General features: G+C 42.9%; 2 protein-coding genes across 8 annotated transcripts in view; one reads left to right on the top strand and one right to left on the bottom strand.

Moving 5' to 3' along the window:
* CARS2 (cysteinyl-tRNA synthetase 2, mitochondrial) overlaps positions 1–11,190 on the top strand; it is a 94,669-nt gene extending 83,479 nt beyond the window's left edge. For all 3 annotated transcript variants that reach the window (XM_073556837.1, XM_073556835.1, XM_073556836.1), the window contains 7 exons: positions 126–193; positions 1,889–1,955; positions 2,075–2,213; positions 2,338–2,461; positions 7,657–7,755; positions 10,597–10,842; positions 10,966–11,190. In XM_073556837.1, the coding sequence (XP_073412938.1) occupies positions 126–193; positions 1,889–1,955; positions 2,075–2,213; positions 2,338–2,461; positions 7,657–7,755; positions 10,597–10,842; positions 10,966–11,022 (800 nt within the window). In that variant the 3' untranslated portion in view covers positions 11,023–11,190. The remainder of the gene's footprint in view (positions 1–125; positions 194–1,888; positions 1,956–2,074; positions 2,214–2,337; positions 2,462–7,656; positions 7,756–10,596; positions 10,843–10,965) is intronic.
* A 2,407-nt stretch (positions 11,191–13,597) lies between these two features.
* NAXD (NAD(P)HX dehydratase) overlaps positions 13,598–20,895 on the bottom strand; it is a 68,259-nt gene continuing 60,961 nt past the window's right edge. For 4 of the 5 annotated variants that reach the window (XM_073556834.1, XM_073556833.1, XM_073556832.1 and 1 more), the window contains 3 exons: positions 18,886–19,006; positions 17,764–17,884; positions 14,315–15,334 (listed from right to left, as the gene is read on the bottom strand). In XM_073556834.1, coding sequence (XP_073412935.1) covers positions 15,184–15,334; positions 17,764–17,884; positions 18,886–19,006 — 393 coding nt within the window. In that variant the 3' untranslated portion in view covers positions 14,315–15,183. Of the gene's footprint in view, positions 15,335–17,763; positions 17,885–18,885; positions 19,007–20,895 lie in introns of all 5 variants that reach the window. The other variant, XM_073556830.1, reaches the window with a different exon arrangement.

Below are 20,895 nucleotides of genomic sequence, written 5' to 3'. Positions count from 1 at the left end.
TCTTGTAAATGGGCCGAAAGTCGCCCATCCCTATGTGTCGGCACAATCTAACCATCTCATTAAATAAAGCCGCTGTATCCCCAATGACGAAAACAAGACCATGAGATAATTACTTTTCATCCTAGGGCATTTACGTCTGAAAGGAAAAGAAGATAAAATGTCAAAGTCTTTGAAAAACTACATTACAGTCCAGGTAATTTGTCTCGGGAAATGTCTGTAGATCATTTTGTAATACAGCTTTTATCACTGGTGACATACTGAATGCTAATGGCAGTTGCTGTGGAATATGCCGGTGATCCGGGTTTTACCAAAGCCAGTTGTTCATTGCTGTTCTATTAAACCCGTTACATCTCCATACATTATAAATAAATTGATGTCTGACAATATAGAATACAACAGATTGGCATGTAGCCCTACATGTAGAAGATGAATCTAGACTGGAGGGAGACACAGGTTACAGTTGATGTTGCCCCGGTGCACAACGAGGGCCAGAAGCCCCTCCGGCCCATAAGAGAACTGCAGGTGCTATCGGTGACACCTGACATTACTGCAGTCATAATGTCCATTCTTTTATCAGTTTCCCAGGCTGAAAAGTTCTCATATACCAGTACCATATGCAAGATATCAACAGCGGCCCATAGATCCCACTTACCATTAAAAACCAATTCATCTTTTGCAATTTCTTGAACTCACTTTTCTGTTGGTTTTTTTTTGTTGGTTTTTTTTCTGTCTTGCGTTATTCACTGGCGTTTTTTTTTTCACCAAATTCTTCAAAATGGTGCACGGGAAAAAGGAAAAATGCTCTTTATTTTTGCAACTTTTTAGCGGCAAAAGTTTCAAACCCTTAAAAAGTTGGAAATCTTGCAAATTAAAATCTCCATGACTGGAGTGAGATGCTCCAAAAATGTGACATTTGGTAAAAGTCGCATTTCATGAATATATCTAAAGCATCTGGATAAGCAAAGATGTGGAGAAAAATCAGCATAAAGACTTGAAGGAAAAATAACTTAAAAAATGGTGCAAATCGAAAAGAGAATAAGGAACAATAATACTAAAGCTACTAAAAAAAGAACAAATGACTCCAGAAACCTGTGACTTTGTGGCACTTCCCCAGATCCACCTGAAAAAGACATTGTGCGCACATAACCTAAAGGTCTTCTAAATCTATATTTTTTTTCCAACCTGGCAGCTTATTTACCCTTTACCAGCAAAACAAAATAAAAAGTTAAACGGGTTTTCCAGTTTTGGAAAACTCCTATCCCTTAACTGAAGTTTTTTTTTTCCTACCCTCCCAGGGTCCAGCGCGTAGCCTCTGCTGCTGATCCCAGTTGTGCGTTATTGTCTGCAACACTGATGTCAGGTGACAGCGCTGCAGCCAGTAACTGAGCTCAGCGGTTCCGTCCAAGTTCACGTCAAGAGCCTGTGAGCTCACCGATTGGCTGCAGACAATAACGGACCTCAGGAGCAGCAGACTTGGCGTTGGGCGCCAGCAGGGGCAGTACAGCTGAAAACTGCAGCTGGGGAAAAGGAGTTTCACAAAACTGGAAGACCCCTTTATTGTACTGTATATTGTGCAGACTAGTAGTGAGACCAGTTCCAATGCCCCCATTCACAAGGCTATGTTCCCCTGTCATACTAATAGCATAGCAAGCTTCTTGGATAACCCACCAGTTTGTAGCCATCACGTGTGTAGGCTAAAAAGCATTGTACAGGCATAGAATTACTAGTGCTCAAATCTATTCACTTTACCAAAGCCCAGCTGCAATACCAAACACAACCTGTGCACAAGTGTGGCGCACTTTCTGGCAGAATATGGCTGTTTCTCTAATCCTGCAGCCCCCCACTGACTGCACATTCTGACTCTTTTTCTATGTCGTTTTCTTTCCAGGACTTCCTACAGTCTTTCTCGTCTGATGAATTTCGGATGTTTTGCTTACGCACTAAATACAGATCAGGTATTGTCATGATATGTTGTGACATGACACAACTGCTACATCCATGGCAGGGCAGGACGGACCGCCAGATTATACACTGCCTGTTTCCCGCTCTGACCTACTTTACTCTCCATGCTTAGCTGTTGAATACAGTAAGGATTCCATGAGCGAAGCCACGAACATCCTGAAAATAATCTCCTCTTTTCTGAACGAAGCCCGTGCCTATGTGAAAGGTCAGCTCCTCTGTGAGCCTGTCCAGGAGGATGTCCTATGGCAGAGGTAAGCCACGTGCTGTCCTACCTGTCACCTCTCCGCCTGCTTAGATAGATTGTACTGTGACCCTAGCACAATGCCAGTCTGGATTTGCTTTTCTCACGAATGTTTTTCCTCCCTTGTCAAAAAGCCTGAATGAAACAAAAGTGACTGTTAAAGCAGCGTTTGCAGATGACTTTGACACCCTAGGAGCTGTCAATGCTGTTCTGGACCTCATTCACCACGGCAACCGACAGCTTAAGGCCGTTTCCAAGGTAACTCATCAGGATGTAATCTAAAGATGGCAGCTGTCCACAGCAGCAGGCTCAGGGGTGCCCTATGGGTTGCAGCTAGTTCTGGGCTGGATATGCACTGAATCACCGTAGATGTGATACTTTCTACTTCCCGGGTCCTTTGCTGATAATACAGTGTGTCTTTTACAGTTCAGCTGTGAGAATATTGTGTGCATCAGAAAAAAAGAAATCATTAAATGTCTTCTGATTGTTGCCCCCAAAATGCAAATTCAGCTACTTAAACATTTGTATCTGGCATTTTAGTGTTTTGTTTTGAGATTGATTCATTTTTAATCCAAATGTAAATGAGTACTTTTGTGCGCCCTTGGCGTGGCCAATGTCTCGGTGCACCGTTACGCCCGCCAATTTGCGTATCCAGCACTGTCCCTGATCTTGATTGGCTGGAATCTTTGTTCCTGCGCATGCACACTGACACTGGAGGACCCAGCAGCATGCTCACAGTGTCCGTCGGGGCGCATACTCGGTGTGGGTGCAGACGTGCTCCGAGCTCTAGCTTCTGCCACTCTGTAGTGGAGCGAGTGACTTCTGGGAGGACCTGAAAATCAGAGCGTGCCCACACAGTGTGCAAGCATGTCACTGGATTTCCTCTAGTGTCAGTGTGCAGGAACAGAGCTTTGCGTTTAGGGAACGATCGTGGTGAGAAAGCCAGTGCTGACAAGCAAATTGGAGGGCATACCTGAGCACCAAGCCACTGGCCACGCCGGGGTGCGCCAAAGTGCTCTCATTTGCATATGGATTAAAAGTAATATTATCGGAAACTACCACATTACAATATACAGTTAGGTCCATATATATTTGGACAGAGACAACATTTTTCTAATTTTGGTTCTAGACATTACCACAATGAATTTTAAACAAAACAATTCAGATGCAGTTGAAGTTCAGACTTTCGGCTTTCATTTGAGGGTATCCACATTAAAATTGGATGAAGGGTTTAGGAGTTTCAGCTCCTTAACATGTGCCACCCTGTTTTTAAAGGGACCAAAAGTAATTGGACAATTGACTCCAAGGCTATTTCATGGACAGGGGTGGGCAATCCCTTCGTTATGTCATTCTCAATTAAGCAGATAAAAGGCCTGGAGTTGATTTGAGGTGTGGTGCTTGCATTTGGAAGGTTTTGCTGTGAAGGAAACATGCGGTCAAAGGAGCGCTCCATGCAGGTGAAACAAGCCATCCTTAAGCTGCAAAAACAGAAATAACCCATCCGAGAAATTGCTACAACATTAGGAGTGGCAAAATCTACAGTTTTGTACATCCTGAGAAAGAAAGAGAGCACTGGTGAACTCATCAATGCAAAAAGACCTGGGCGCCCACGGAAGACAGCAGTGGTGGATGATCGCAGAATAATCTCCATGGCAACCAAGTGAACGACACTCTCCAGGAGGTAGGCGTATCAATATCCAAATCTACCATAAAGAGAAGACTGCATGAAAGTAAATACAGAGGGTTCACTGCACGGTGCAAGCCACTCATAAGCATCAAGAATCAAAAGGCTAGACTGGACTTTGCTAAAAAACATCTAAAAAAGCCAGCACAGTTCTGGAAGAACATTCTTTGGACAGATGAAACCAAGATCAACCTCTACCAGAATGATGGAAAGAGAAAAGTATGGCGAAGGCGTGGTACAGCTCATGATCCAAAGCATACCACATCATCTGTAAAACACGGCGGAGGCAGTGTGATGGCTTGGGCATGCATGGCTGCCAGTGGCACTGGGTTACTAGTGGTTATTGATGACTAGATTATGGCCCGATGCTATCGCATCGGGAGGATGCGATAGCATCACACCTCTTGCCATGTTAACCCTCAACACACACACTCCTCTCACCTTTCACCATCTCCACTCTTTCACTCCACATACGACCCCTTCTCTCCTTCTCTCACTCCGTCTCTCATACTCACGCCATCATCGCCGCTGCTCCACGATCCCCGACATCTTCTTCTGCCGGCGCCATCCTGGATCCAGACGTTGTCCACGCCGGCGACATGTTCTTGCGGCGACGCCATCTTGAGTATCGTGAAATCCCGCGATAGTCAAGATGGCGTCGCCGGAAGAACATGTCGCTGGCGTGGACGACGTTGGGATCCAAAATGGCGTCGGCGGAAGAAGATGTCGGGGATCGTGGAGCAGCGGCGATGACGGCGTATGAGAGACGGAGTGAGAGAAAGGGTCGTATGTGGAGTGAAAGAGTGAGTGGAGATGGTGAAAGGTGAGAGGAGTGTGTGTTGAGGGTTAATATGGAAAGAGGTGTGCGGTGACGTCACCGGTTACAACTGGACGGAAGTTACAACCGGAAGTTGCTTAGGGCATTTATTATTATAGATGTGACACAGGACAGAAGCAGCCGAATGAATTCTGAGGTATTCAGAGCCATACTGTGTGCTCACATCCAGCCAAATGCAGCCAAACTGATTGGTCGTCGTTTCATACTACAGATGGACAATGACCCAAAACATAAAGCGAAAGCAACCCAGGAGTTTATTAAAGCAAAGAAGTGGAATATTCTTGAATGGCCAATCAGTCACCTGATCTCAACCCAATTGAGCATGCATTTCACTTGTTAAAGACTACTCTTCAGACAGAAAGGCCCACAAACAAACAGCAACTGAAAACCACCGCAGTGAAGGCCTGGCAGAGCATCAAAAAGGAGGAAACAGCGTCTGGTGATGTCCATGAGTTCAAGACTTCAGGCAGTCATTGCCAACAAAGGGTTTTCAACCAAGTACTACAAATGAACATTTTATTTACAATTATTTAATCTGTCCAATTACTTTTGGTCCCTTTAAAAACAGGGTGGCACATGTTAAGGAGCTGAAACTCCTAAACCCTTCATCCAATTTTAATGTGGATACCCCCAAATGAAAGCTGAAAGTCTGAACTTCAACTGCATCTGAATTGTTTTGTTTAAAATTCATTGTGGTAATGTCTAGAACCAAAATTAGAAAAATGTTGTCTCTGTCCAAATATATATGGACCTAACTGTATATTAATGGTATACTTTCATAGGACTACCTTATATAATTGTGTAAGTAGCTGAATTTGCATTATCGGGGTGACGGACTCCATTTAAAGGAAATTTGTCAGTTTTTTGCTGCATTAGAGCAGTATAATGCAGAGACATAGACCCTGATCCCAGTGCTGTGTTACCTACTAGGCTGCTAGCTGTATTTTTTTTTTTAATAAAATTACTGTCTTATCAGCAGGAGATTATCACTTGAGAACTAGTAAACCTGCTGCCATGTAGCCCTCTATACTCAAGAATTGTATAACACTGCGCCAACCAGTGATTGATAGCTTTCTTTGTATACTGCGCATAGGCAGAAAGCTGCCATTTTTGTGGTGTGGCCTTTGTGTTACAGAATGTAGAATTCAAGTCGGTGCGAATCATTAAGCACATCCCATTCCATTGACCACAACATTGGTCTGTGGCTTCTGGACAAGAGAGGGAGTACAACCTTTTACCTGGTGACAACTTTGGCTCTTCTTTTGATTAGCCAGCCTGGCACTGCATTATTGCAACGTGGCGTACACATGTCAGGTAAGATGTGGTACTCCCCCTATCATGAAGCCATTGACCACGGTCGTGGTTGATGGATTGGGATGGGCTAATAAATTTACACCAACCTTACTCATTCTTCAGATATATAGTAGATCTTCTGCTGATAAAAGTTATTTTATCAAAACTGCAGCAATCAACCCAGTAAGTGACACATCACTGGCATCAGGGTCTGTGCTCCTACAAATGTGCACTCAATCCTGTGATTGTATGGAATCTGCAGAGTTTTGGGGTGCAAGTTAATAATTACACCAATATCTACAGGGTCTCTAAAAGTGGATTTATTATAAATGGGGTATTTCCATGTTCATGTACGGTATATGGGGGGTTGGAGAAAGCGGGAAGTGCCTTACTGTCTCTGTGTGCTGCCTTTTATATATCCGCTTCACACTCAAGCGTCAGCCATGTAATACCAAGCAGTTCAGTGTCACATCTTCTGAAGATGCCGCTCTTAGGTTCAGGATTGATTAGAGATTTGAAAGTCATTCAGAAGATCATATCATAGATTCCCTGGACTAGTCTAGACATAAAACATCCGAAGCCATGGCATTGACCAGCATTCACAACCAGTGGACTCTGTAGTCCAGCTTTTATCTTTGAACCACTTCATTCCCAGGAAACAAAGGGGTTGTATAATATGGAATGTCCAAGATATTCAGGTTTGTTTTTGAAACATATAGATCACTTAATATTTAAAGGGAATCGTGCACCAGATTTTGCCGCCTAATCTGAGAGCAGTATATTGTAGGGTCAGAATCTCTGATTCCAGCGATGTGTCACTTACTGGACTGCTTAGTGTAGTTTATATAAAATCACTGTTTTATCAGCAAAAGATTATCATTAGAGGACTAGTAAACCTGCTGCCAGGTAGTCCAGCCACGCCCCCCCACCGATTGGCAGCTTTCTGCTTATGCACAGTGTACACTGTGGGGTGGGGTTATACAGAACTCAACATTCAGAGAACTAGGAAATCAGCAGCAGAGAAAACCGCTTTTAATCAAAACTTCAGCACCTAGTAAAGTGATACATTGATGGAATCAAGGTCTCTGCCCCTACATCATGCTGCTCTCACATGGTATATAAAAAACGCGGTGACAGATTCCCTTTAAGCTTCTATTCACAAGTTGTGAAAATTTGCCCATGTTGGCTTCCAACAGAGTGAGATCCTTGAGAAAGGTGTGTATAGAAAGAACACAAATATAGACTTATTCTCTAGTATTCGATCATTTTAAGAGTTTAGCCCTTTTTAGTTACATATTTGTAGTGTTATTACTCAATTGCAATCTGTAATATAATAAGATCGGACATAATTTAGGCCATGACATTACAATGATCATAAGGTCTTCAATGTTTTGACACATTTAAGGATTTGCAAAATGGAAGGAATGTGTGTGATTTTTGAAGGCCATGCTCATCTCCCGGGGTGAAGCAACACTAGCCTGTGGTCGGCAGTCATCATGTGTGTGTGGATATTGCATGACACCGTTCAGATGTCGGATGAATGCTTCTTTTCACACCACGGGATCTGTATAGATCAGACTTCACATTGCATCAGTGTCTCTTAACGAAACAAAACACAATATATTTTATCCGCTGCAGGGAATACCCGCGGCTCGCAGCCCTGTGGTGTACGGTGCCATTGTATCCTACGTGGAGCAGTTTTTGCATCTTTTGGGAATCTCGCAGCAGGAGAAGCAGGTAACGTCATGTCTTTGATATGTTATCTACCCCCAACTCAACGGGAGCATAATTTACAGAACAACCCTCTTTCTTAAGTTCATCGGAGAACCTCTTTATCACCCATTCCTGGAGTAGATGATGATTGATTGTTCAGTGGGGGCTCTGAACTACTTGGCTGAACGGTGAATTTTCTTCCATAAGGCTATGTGCACACATTGCGTTTCTTCTGCACGGATTTGGTGCTAAAAATATGTAGCGCTTTACAGTAACCAGTAAAGTGAATGTTCTGAAATCTCATGCAGATGGGATTTATAGGAATCTCATGCACACTGTGCTGCTTTTTTTACTCAGTGAAAACTGACCTGTGGTGCACATGTAAATCCCCATCATGTCAGTTTCCCTTGTGTCTACGCTGAGATTATGTGCAGATTTTCCCAGCTAAATTGCTCGGGATACAGAAAATCCCCATGCTTAGTGTGTTTCCATTGCAGGAATGCTCCACAAATGCATGTAATCTGCATATGACTATATCAGAGCAGTTTTATATAAAGCACGACATACCAAAAACAGACATTAAACCTGCAAGTAAAAAAATGCACTCAAAAGCTTAATGGGAAAAAGTAGAAGCAAAGAAATGCTGCAACGTCAAAAACTCGACAAATACTCATGGAAATGTAGCCGTCAAGAAGTTGTCCACTACTTGGACAACTTCTTCTCATTCCCAATGTTTGGCAAAATAATAAAAGCTTATACTCCCTTCCCGTTCCTGCAGTGTCAGCACTCGCTCTCCCCGTGGCTCTCGTGCGGTCTTGTGACACCGGCGCCCAATCAGCGCTGGCGTCACTGGCCCTGCCTTCGTATGAAGAGGAAGTCAGGGATCAGCTGCAGCCCGGACTTCCTCTTCATGTTCAATTTGTCCAAAGGCGGGGCCAGTGGCGCCAGCTCTGATTGGGCATCGGCGGCGCATGTCACAACACCACATCACAGCCCCAGGAAGAGCAAGTGCTGACACCGCGGGAACGGTCCCGGCATGGGAGATGAGTATAGGCTCTTTTATTTTATCGGGGCCAAACATTTTGATCAAGAAGGGGTTGTCCTAGTAGTGGATAACCCCTTTGAGGCTGTGTGCCCACGATGCGATTTTTAAGCGTTTTTGCCGTGATTTTCGGCGCGAAAACTCTGTGAAAACGTTTAAAAATCGTGTACAGAACGCCCCCCATGCATTCCTATAGCATTCCACCCATGCTGTGCTAATGCTGCGCTTTTTTCCGCGGCGGAATCGCATCGCGGAAAAAATCGCAGCCTGCTCATTCTTTTGTGCGGAATCGCAAAGAATTTCCGCGATTCCGCACCCATAGGAATGCATGAGAACCGCTTACTTCCCGCATGTGGCTATGCCCACCATGCGGGAAGTTAAGCGTCTCATGTGCGGTTGGTACCCACGGTGTGGAGGAGAGGAGACTGTCCTCCAGGCCCTGGGTACCATACCCCTGTAAAAAAAAAAAAAAAAAAAAAAAAATCAGTGTATATTTACCTTCCGACGTCCCGCGCTGCATTCCCGGCCTCAGCATTCCCAGTAATGCCTTGCGAGACTTGTGATGACGTGGTCTCGCGAGATCGCTATAGTAACACGAGACCAACGTCATCACAGGTCTCGCATGGCAGCGCGGGACGTCGGAAGGTAAATATACACCGATTTTTAATTTTTTTTTTTATCATTTTTAACATTTAATCTTTTACTACTGATGCCGCATAGGCGGCCTCAATAGTAGTAAAACCTGGTCACACTCGTCAAACACTATGTTTGACGAGTGTGACCAACCTGTCAATCACTTTCCAAGCGATGCTTCAAATCGCTTGGAAAGTGCTTGAGAAAATCGCAGCAAAATCGCAAACAGAATTGCGGTGAAATCGCGCGGAAAAAACTGCACGATTTCTGCGAAGGAGTCCGGTTTTCAGTGTGCGTTTTAACACGCAACGTGGGCCCATAGCCTAAAGAAGATGCATAAGCGCAATGTGGCGGCATGTTACTATTGCAAGACGCGGTGTAAATCTCCATAGAATAAATTACATGCAGCAGCACGAGAGGGTTGGGGTCTTGTAGCCATAATACGGCTATGTGAAACACTACTTACTGGTTACAGTAGCTGCACTGTGGATGATTATTTTTAATTAAAATATCTGCAGTGTAAATTAACGCGCTATCAATCTGAGCTGCGGATTTAACCCCCTCTGCCGTACATGGTAAAATGGGCAAGAAATGTGCCATATTTCCGCATTGAACTCTGCAGTGGTTTTTCCTCTAGAGAAATTCCTCAGTGGATACGGCCTGTGGGATCACACCACAGCAGTGTAAGACTAGTGCTCAGCACGGATAGGCTATAAAGGGGGTTTTCATCTCCTAACGTGATGGTATGAGCAGGCAGAAACGATCAGTAGGTTCAGTGCACCTCCTTTTCCTTCTCACAGATCATAAACAGACTTTATGGATGAAAATCTACTGAAATGTGCAGCCATGCATAAGATCTTCATCACAGCAGACCACGTGTGACTGTGACAATCTTTGCCAGTTCTTGAGCCAGAAAAAGAAGTCACTGGATTTGGGATGTTGTAGATATGTCTGTCAACTTATTACAATTTTGGGTGTAAATGTTAGTAAATTTGTCCCGATAAAGGCCCCTGGCCTCCCACAAATGCTGCACACTTTATTTTTTTTAAATGTCGCAAAACCAAAAAACGTCACAAGATCACATGCAGGAAAACTTGCTGCTTTTTTCCACCCAAAAACCGGCGCAAGTTGCTTCCTCATAGATAGAATAGTAACAACGTGTTTCTGTTGTCTTGCTCGTCTCTCAATAGGTTGAAGTGGAAGGGGAAAATACTGCACTTCTCATAAACGTGGTTGATGAGATTGTAGACTTCAGAAGCCAAGTTCGTAATTACGCTCTAGCAACCGAGGAGACCGGGCAAGACTGCGGGGATTCTAAGGAAGAGAGGGGGCAGCAGAAGGAGAGGAGGAAGCAGATGATTAAAGACAGGGAGCCCCTAATGAGGGCCTGTGATGGAGTACGCCTGAATTTAGCCGGGCTTGGTGTAACCATTAAGGTAAATTACTATCGCTGATCATTATTGTTGCCTCATTTGTATTATAACTTTTCACCGAATGTTATCCCCAAACTCCATGCCAACTGCACATGTCATGTCTTTGGATTATTTCATATTTTTCAGGACAGAGGGACGGTGTCTACATGGGAGCTGCAGAACAAAAAGGAAAACCCAGACTAGTCAGATCATTTCTTATGTGCTGCCCTTTATGTCACATTGCAATTATGTATGTTTTTTCAGAATACGTGTTATTTCATAACTAAGCAATGCTATTTGGCCTACATTTTGGCAGTGTAAACCATAATTAACTTAATTAGAAAATAAATAAGTTATAGTTCTTGGATGGTATATTGTATAGGCATGTATGTGTATATACAGTGTCTTGCAAAAGTATTCAACACCCCCGGTCATTTTTTTGTGGTTTGCTATCTCACGACCTGGAATTTTACTGCCTTTTTTGAGGGTTTGTACCAGCCCATGTACAGAACATGCCTACAGCTGTGAACATTTGGTTTTCTTTTCATTATTAAGCAAATAACAAATAGGATAAAATAACATACTTCAGTGTGCATAACTATTCATTCCCCCCCCCAATCAAGTCAGTACTTTTGCTGCAAGTAGCTGTGGATAAGTCTTTGAGTTTCCACATCTTGCTACTGGGGTTTTTCCCCATTCCTCAAGTCAATACTGCTCCAGCTCCACCAAGTTTGGTGGAGCTGATAAACAGCAATCTTCAAAGTCTGACTACAGATTCTAAATTGGTTTAAGGTCTAGGCCACTCCAAAACATTTACGTTTCCCCTTAAACCACTCGAATGTTGCATTAGCAGTATGCTTTGCGTCCCAGTCTCAAATCACTAACAGACTGGAACAGGTTTTGCTCAAGAATATCCCTGTATTTTGCACCATCCATTTTCCCTCTTCCTGCTGCCAAAAATATCCTTACAGAATGATGCTACCCCCACCATGTTGCACGGCGGGGATGGTGTTCTTGGGGTGATGAGCGGTATTGATTTGGCACCATACATGGTGTTCACCTTGGTGACCAAAAAGTAAAATTTTGGTCTCATTTGACCACAGCACCTCCCTCCGTACATTTGGGGAGTCTCCTACATGTCTTTTGGCAAGCTCAAAGAGAGCCTTACAATTTTTGTGTCAAAGTAAAGGCTTTTTTTTTCTGCCGTCTCTTCCATAAATCCCACCTGCATGGACAGATACTCCATTTTCTGCTTCTGGTCTCTGTGCTGCCTCTCTGATTAATACCCTTCCTGCGTCTCAAATTGTGAAATGCCACCTCGTTATTAATGTAGCATTTGGAAGCCGATTTTCACTGAGGGTATTAAGTTGCCCAGGTCTTTTTCTAATGTCAGTAAACTCTGGTTAAGTACTTTACTTATTTTAATGTTGGACAGAGTTCAGGATACAGTTAAAAATACTGTAAGTAGCATTCTTCAAAGGCTTGGACCACAGGTGGAGGGGACCAGTCTAGTGAAGCTCAAGAGGAAGAAGAAAGTCTGGGCATCCCAGGCAAACGTTTTAACATAAGTATCTACTTTTGTGGCCTTAAAAGATTTTTTTAATACTAAAGATGCAATAAAATTCAAAGGCTACAAATGTAGAATAACATGGTTTCTGATTTTTCCTTTTTTGTGGCATAAATGGTATTTGTTTGCTTTTACAAGTATGAAAAAAAATTATTTTTGTCACCAGGCCAGCAATATTATAAAAGGTACCAATTTTTAATAAGATAACATGTGAATTTGCATCTCTAAAACTATAAATTTGTTTACTGTTAACGATATCTATAACTTTGTATGTAACCCCCCTTCCCATGTACAGCACCATGGAATTAATGGCGCTATATAAATAATAATCTGTTCGTTCAAGTCGGGAAAAATCAAAAACGACAAAAAACAAACATATGAATCCAAAGTCATGAGGTGGTGGTACCGATGGGTCTTCAAGATAATTGAAGGAAGTCATTATCTACGTTGGGAGAATCAAATGGGAACCACTGGTGGACTCCTTGAATGTGCCAACACTATTACTGCATATGAAGTTGGTCTTTGAAACATTTTCTCACAGCTTAGATTAACCTTGCCGCCTTTTACCCCCCAAGCTGTCTGCGGCAAATATTAATGTAGGTGCCTTTCCTCAAACTACAGATAAAGATGATCCTGCAGAGTCTACGACCACCATGGATAAAGTAGCATGGAACAGCTTTGTAGCATTGGTTTAGGGGTTTGTTTACATTGAGCGATGCGGTGTGAAATGAAGCAACATCTGTCGTCATTTAACAGCCTGGTTAAACAGACAGTTCTTCAGATGCACGCTGTACTATCAGCAGCAGATCATTCAGCGTTTATAGGCAGCGTCCTGCTCAATCAAGATTATGTGCTGCCGAGAACAAATGCACATATTGCTTGTTCATCAGGTGATTGGCATCCTGTTTATTCACAATAATCATGCAGTCTAGAGCGTTTCTAGGATCATTGAGTCACAATATTCGTGCGGTGTACATGCACCTTAGAGCTTCCTGGGAAATCACAAGACCCGCCATAAACAGGGAATCGTGCAGTAGTCGTGCACGCCGGTTACCACTTTATATACAAAGACGAATCGAGAACCCAGTTCTTTATTTTCCGAGAATCCTCTTAACTGTTTAACAGCTGGGACTGTATGTATGCGAGCATGTGACTTACCACAAGTCTTTGCTTCCTGTAAAGAGATTCTATTTAAAAAAAAAAAAAAAAAAGTCCGAAATGACAATATTTATTTTCCTTTCATTTGAAACAACTGTAAGTAACCTAGAACTGTAGGTCTTGTACACAGGGCTGTGGAGTCGGAGTCGTGGAGTCGGAGTCGGTGCTCATTTTGGTAGAGTTGGAGTCGGTATAAAATGGACCGACTCCTAAAATATATAATAAATTGGGTACAGTAATTCAATGCAGGATGTGCTGAATATTTTTTCATAGGAGTTTGGGAAAGTTATGAAATGTCCTATAAATGGCTGTTATATTCCTGATCTAAGGCTACATTCACACACAACGTTTTTCCTGTGTTTTTTTGAGGATACGTTTTTCAGCTGCAAAAGCTGATCATCTTTTTAAAAAACTGCATCACCTGAAAGGTTTTTGAGCTCATAGATAATGTTTTCAATAGCAAAAGCAGATTAGAAATCTGCTCTATCTATCCATATCGTATCTGTACCAAAAAGAATGAAAACCGGGTAGTACACCAATATATATTCTGTTCTATCTAAATATCTTGATTATTGGATCATAAAAATCATTAAATGTCTGAGGTTCACATTGTACTACAATAAATTTTTCACTTAAATATAAGCAATATGTGTGGGAGTTGGAGTCGGAGTCGGTGTAATGGAAATTGAGGAGTCGGAGTCGCAGGTATGGCTTACCGACTCCACAGCCCTGCTTGTACATAAGTAAAAATAACTAAGTTCAAAGACAACAGAGCTTTTCACTGGATATATTTTACTTTCCTGTGAAGATTTTCTAAAATTTCATACAAACTATGTGTATTTAGAACAATGCATTAGAAGCTCTGACAACATTACAAAGTGGAGACAAATGAAACCTAATTGCAGGCACTTATCACCATGGGCAAGTTGGAGTCGCTGGGCAGTGATCAACTACAATTAAAGATCTTGTCCAGGACTAACATTGATGGCCTGTCCTTAGGATAGGTCATCAATGTCTGATGGGTTGGGGTGCGAGACCTGGTACCACCACCGATCAGCTGTTTCCAAAGCCGGACAGAAGTGCTCAGTTGCAGAGCTGTACAGCACAACTTCACCTGCATAGTGGCCACGACAGGGTACCGCACTATGGATCCAAACTGGGGTATGGTATACAGTACCCAGCTGAGGCCACTATAGTCAATGGCGCAGTGCAGCTGAGCAGTTCTGATGTCCACCGACACGGATTTCGCACCTCCACTGATCAGACCTCCACTGATCAGACATGGATACCCTATCCCAAGGACAGCTCATCAATGTTAACATCTCAGACAACCCTTTTAATGCCTTTCATGAAGCTCATTATCAGAGCACCCATATATAACTGTATATCCTAATAGTGTTCAGAGGTGATAGGAAGAAAATCCAGTCATCTTCTGAATGTTCCTCTTCTGCCTGCAATTCAGTGCTCTCTTTTTGGTAAAGGGTTAAACAACAATCTGGACTCTTCAATGGGAGTTCCTCCATCCAGGAAAATGCAGTGTTGCATGGTTTCCATGCAGCTGCTGCATAGGAACAAGCGTCTTTAGTGCATTCCAATGCCAGTCCTATGCATAAAGCAGTCACTTGTTCACCACAAGAAGATCAGGTTTCAAAGAGCTTGTTAAAAGCTGTCCCAACTTCCGAAATCATGTCAGTCGTGGTCATGGAACGGCCATATTTCTGAAATGCTTGGTGATTGCACTGCCTTGTAAGAGAACAGGCTCCGAATGCTGCCACCACAAAAGGATTCTGACTGCAACAGAATAATATCAAAGGGTTAATCCATCTGCTCAACATGCAGGTCTGGAAAGACCACGGGAAAATGGGTCCATAAAAAAAAAATGTATTTCACAACGTGTAGTATTAAGAAGATACCAAGGAGTTCATTTATAAACAACGCTGAAAATGACACAAACATTTTTTATTAATCATCTGTTCAACATGTTTCATCATTTCTGAAATGTTTGGTACATTTATAAAAATGTGCAAAAGTTTCTATCCACAAAGTTTCTAAGCGAGCCTATGGCAGGTCGGGTGGGGCGGACAGTGTCTGACAAATATTCATAAAAGTGGCATTATAGGGATGCCGGGACTTGTATTTTGCTCTGCCCGATCATTTTAGACTTCATTCACACCTCTGCATAGACACATTTTAAGGCCAACGTGACTGGATTCTGTGTGCGAGGAGTTTGTTTCCTTTAGCACTCCAAATACACATTCATATGGCTGGCATCATTATGTGACAGATGTGGGAATGAAGCTGCGTCAGGCCGCAAGCAGGAGCCAGGGCAGCGAAACTGGATGCCGCACACCCCTTACACTAGGAAAGAATACAGACAGAGACTAGGGCCGCTATCGCGAGTACTGCTCGATTCTGGTTAACTAGTTTATACAAAATATTAGTACTGTAAACATCTGTCAAGTTGGTAAATGGTGGATTCCAGATAATTAGGGGTTACCAACACTGTAATTAAAATCAGTGCAAAGATGGTAAATACAGTCATATGTAAAAGTTTGGGCACCCCTATTAATGTTAACCTTTTTTCTTTATAACAATTTTGTTTTTTGCAACAGGTATTTCAGTTTCATATATCTAATAACTGATGGACTCAGTTATATTTCTGGATTCAAATGAGGTTTATTGTACTAACAGAAAATGTGCAATCTCCATTTAAACAAAATTTGACCGGTGCAAAAGTATGGGCACCCTTTTCATTTTCTTGATTTGAACACTCCTAACTACTTTTTACTGACTTCCTGAAGCACTAAATTGGTTTTGTAACCTCATTGAGCTTTGAACTTCATAGCCAGGTGTATCAAATCATGAGAAAAGGTATTTAAAGTGGCCACTTGCAAGTAGTTCTCCTATTTGATTCTCCTATGAAGAGTGGCATCATGGGCTCCTCAAAACAACTCTCAAATGATCTGGAAACAAAGATTATTCAACATAGCTTTTCAGGGGAAGGATACAAAAAGTTGTCTCAGAGATTTAACCTGTCAGTTTCCACTGTGAGGAACATAGTAAGGAAATGGAAGAACACAGGTACAGTTCTTGTTAAGCCCAGAAGTGGCAGGCCAAGAAAAATATCAGAAAGGCAGAGAAGAAGAAAGGTGAGAACAGTCAAGGACAATCCACAGACCACCTCCAAAGACCTGCAGCATCATCTTGCTGCAGATGGTGTCACTGTGCATCGGTCAACAATACAGCGCACTTTGCACAAGGAGAAGCTGTATGGGAGAGTGATGCGAAAGAAGCCGTTTCTGCAAGCACGCCACAAACAGAGTCGCCTGAGGTATGCAAAAGCACATTTGGACAAGCCAGTTACATTTTGGAAGAAGGTCCTGTGGACTGATGAAACAAAGATTGAGTTGTTTGGTCATACAAAAAGGCGTTATGCATGCGCTGTATTGTTGACCGATGCACAGTGACACCATCTGCAGCAAGATGATGCTGCAGGTCTTTGGAGGTGGTCTGTGGATTGTCCTTGACTGTTCTCACCATTCTTCTTCTCTGCCTTTCTGATATTTTTCTTGGCCTGCCACTTCTGGGCTTAACAAGAACTGTACCTGTGTTCTTCCATTTCCTTACTATGTTCCTCACAGTGGAAACTGACAGGTTAAATCTCTGAGACAACTTTTTGTATCCTTCCCCTGAAAAGCTATGCTGAATAATCTTTGTTTTCAGATCATTTGAGAGTTGTTTTGAGGAGCCCATGATGCCACTCTTCATAGGAGAATCAAATCGGAGAACTACTTGCAAGTGGCCACCTTAAATACCTTTTCTCATGATTTGATACACCTGGCTATGAAGTTCAAAGCTCAATGAGGTTACAAAACCAATTTAGTACTTCAGGAAGTCAGTAAAAAGTAGTTAGGAGTGTTCAAATCAAGAAAATGATAAGAGTGCCCATACTTTTGCACCGGTCAAATTTTGTTTAAATGCAGATTGCACATTTTCTGTTAGTACAATAAACCTCATTTGAATCCAGAAATATAACTGAGTCCATCAGTTATTAGATATATGAAACTGAAATAGCTGTTGCAAAAACCAAAACTGTTATAAAGAAAAAAGGTTAACATTAATAGGGGTGCCCAAACTTTTACATATGACTGTAAATTATTTTCAAGTCAACTGTGAAATTCTGTAGACAGGGACAAGCTTGGATTTGACGTAAAACATACCCATTTATTTTTTCTGGTCCAGCAAGAAATGCCCAGTGTACCAAGACGCCAAGAGAACCAGCTAAGAGATCGCCCTGTCCTCCGCAGCGCCGGCTGCTACCTTCATGATTGCACACTAAAACTTTAAATACAGAGGAAGTCAATTAGAATCTGCCTTCATTCAAATTTTATGGGGTTTTTTTTACTCATTTTTCACTACTTTTAGGGGATTTGAGCCTGTGATCGTTTGATTGCTTGTACTATATACAACAGTATTGATGCCCATAGCAAAACTGACAGTACCCTATAGAGACCAGCTTGTGGTGTGATGTCATAGGACAAAATATGACTGGCACAAAAACCTTAAGTAGACACGCGGCTGTCACAGAAACCCATCGACACCCCACAATCACATCACAGTGAAGAAATGATCAGGCTAGATTGCACTGATCAACCGCCTAAACGCCGCTGTCAATGATTCACAGTAGCATTGAAGAGGTTAACAGCAAAGATTGGTGGAAGCGCCTGCTATTGCTGTTAAAGACAAACGTCAGCTGTGTAGTGTAATATTATTATACCTATTAGCAAATACCTCCAATTAGAAATGTAGTCTAGTTTTTATGATTTGATATGTCTCTTTCCTCATGTGCAGGACTTTAGGTATCCATGGTTACGACCACTGATGTAGTGACAGTTAGTTGCTAGTGGTCGTAACCATAGATACCTCAGGTCCTGCATATGAGGAGAGACAGCGAATCAGAAAAACTACTACATTTCTTTTTTGAGGTAATTGGTAATATTACTACTACACATTAGGAAGGGATCTTAGAGATGGGAATACCCTTTTAAGGAATCTGCTTACGTTTCCTTTAATGATATTGAAAATTACTACATGTACACATTTTCCATATTATTACATTAATAACCACAATGCCAATAAATGACCTTAATATATTTTGTATGAAAACTACAGTGTAAGAATGCTAACTGGAGAAGTAACTGCCATATTGCTAACATCGCTTTTTTTCACCCCTCACTTGTTCAGAGAAATGGCACTGATACAATTATACAAGTGATATTACACGTTACGATAATCCCCCTTGCTATATTCTGGACACACGTTTTACCAGTATGTGCACAAACCTTTATCCCCGTCTGAGATTAGATCCCACTCTCCTTTCTGAACAATGGTAATATTGCCCATTGCTTGGCTGAGCCTTAGTACACTTCCATGCTGATCGCCACTATCCACTGGCTCAGAGAGCTGCAAATAGAAAAGAATCTTCTCAGCATTGCTGATTTTCATTCACTCTTTACAGGAGTTAAGTTAGAAGTTGCAAAATTAACGTTTGCTTTCTTGCAGAACAGCTCACAACACATCCGGATCTACTAACCGCTAAAAAGCTTTTAATGAGCATGCATTTACAATGCCATAGTCTGATGGTAAGCCATCACTGGGCTTTCCAGAGCCAAAGAATATCCCCTGCATCTGACAAAGAATATTACCTCCTCTCACCAGTGCACATGCAGCAAGAATCCCATTAGCTTGTAGAAGAATGATTATTTTGCAATAGATGGATTTTTGGTTCTTACCGTAAAATCTCTTTCTTGGAGCCTTCATTGGGGGACACAGAATACCATGGGTGTATGCTGCTGCTGCTAGGAGGCTGACACTATGCAAAACAAGAAAATTAGCTCCTCCCCGCCAGTATACACCCACCGACAGGCACTAGGCACCTCAGTTGGTGAGAAAGCAGTAGGAGAAGCAACGGAACACTCTAAACATATGTACCAACCCAACAAGGGACTCAAAGACCCAACACGGTACAAATTAAACAGGGAGGGTGCTGTGTCCCCCAATGAAGGCTCCAAGAAAGATTTTACGGTAAGAACCAAAAATCCATCTTTCTTTATCACCCTATTGAGGGACACAGAATACCATGGGACGTTCCAAAGCAGTCCCAAGGGCAGGAACAGCAATAAGGAATGAAAGAACAGGAAAGGCTTAGGTCGGCCGGTGCACCACCGCCGCCTGCAGAACCTTCCTACCAACAACTGCATCAGACGAGGCCTGGGTATGAACCCTGTAGAACCTCGCAAATGTGTGCAAGGACGACCAGGTCGCGGCCCTGCAAAGTTGCAGAGCTGAAGCCTGGTGTCGAACGGCCCACGAAGCTGCCACAGCCCGGGTGGAGTGAGCTCTCACTCCCGGAAGGGGGCGTTTTTCCTGAAGTCGGTATATGCTTCCTGAATGGTAGAACGAATCCAGCGAGCGATCGTGGATTTGGATGCCGGAAGCCCTTTCCTGTGACCTTCAGAGATGACCAGCAATGAATCAGATTGACGAAGTGAAGCGGTCCTAGCGAGGTAGACACGCAAGGCTCTAACAACATCCAGCTTGTGGAGTGACTTCTCAAGAGGGTGAGAAGGAGCCGGACAAAACGATGGAAGAACGATATCCTCGTTGATGTGAAAGGAGGAAACCACTTTTGGCAGGAAGGAAGGAACGGGCCTGAGGACGACTTTATCCTGATGGAGCACCAGATAAGGAGAACGGCATGACAAGGCCGCTAACTCAAACTCTTCTGATGGATGTAATGGCAATCAAAAAGGTTACCTTCCATGACAGAAGTGACAAAGGAATGTCCTGGATGGGCTCAAACGGCGCCTTTTGGAGAGCGCCCAGAACGAGATTGAGATCCCACGGTTCTATTGGTGAATGATGAGGAGGAGCCACATGAGCGACTCCTTGGAGGAACGTCTTAACCTGCGGTAAGGAAGCAAGCTCTCTTTGAAAGAGGATAGACAAGGCAGAAACCTGGCCCTTCAGGGTACTGAGAGACAGACCCGAATCTAAGCCAGATTGGAGAAAACCCAGTATGGACGGAATGGAAAAAACCATTGGAAACACTTTTTTATTGTCGCACCAACGGAAAAAAGCCTTCCAACACCTGTGGTAAATGCGGGAAGAGGCTGGCTTCCTGGCTTTGATCATCGTCTGAATCACCTGGCTAGAAAAACCTGATTCTTTTAGGATTGCGGCCTCAACAGCCATGCCGTTAAATTCAGAGACCGAGAATTCTCGTGGCAAAGGGGGCCTTGCGAGAGAAGATCCGGATAGTCTGGAAGTTTCCAGGGAACGTCCGCGAGCAT

Source organism: Dendrobates tinctorius, unplaced genomic scaffold (assembly GCF_039654945.1).
Source record: "Dendrobates tinctorius isolate UK_male_01 unplaced genomic scaffold, ASM3965494v1 ptg000240l, whole genome shotgun sequence".
Taxonomy (NCBI): Eukaryota; Metazoa; Chordata; class Amphibia; order Anura; family Dendrobatidae; genus Dendrobates; species Dendrobates tinctorius.
The sequence above is the reverse complement of the archived record's forward strand: the minus strand, read 5'-3'. Positions and strand labels throughout refer to the sequence as shown.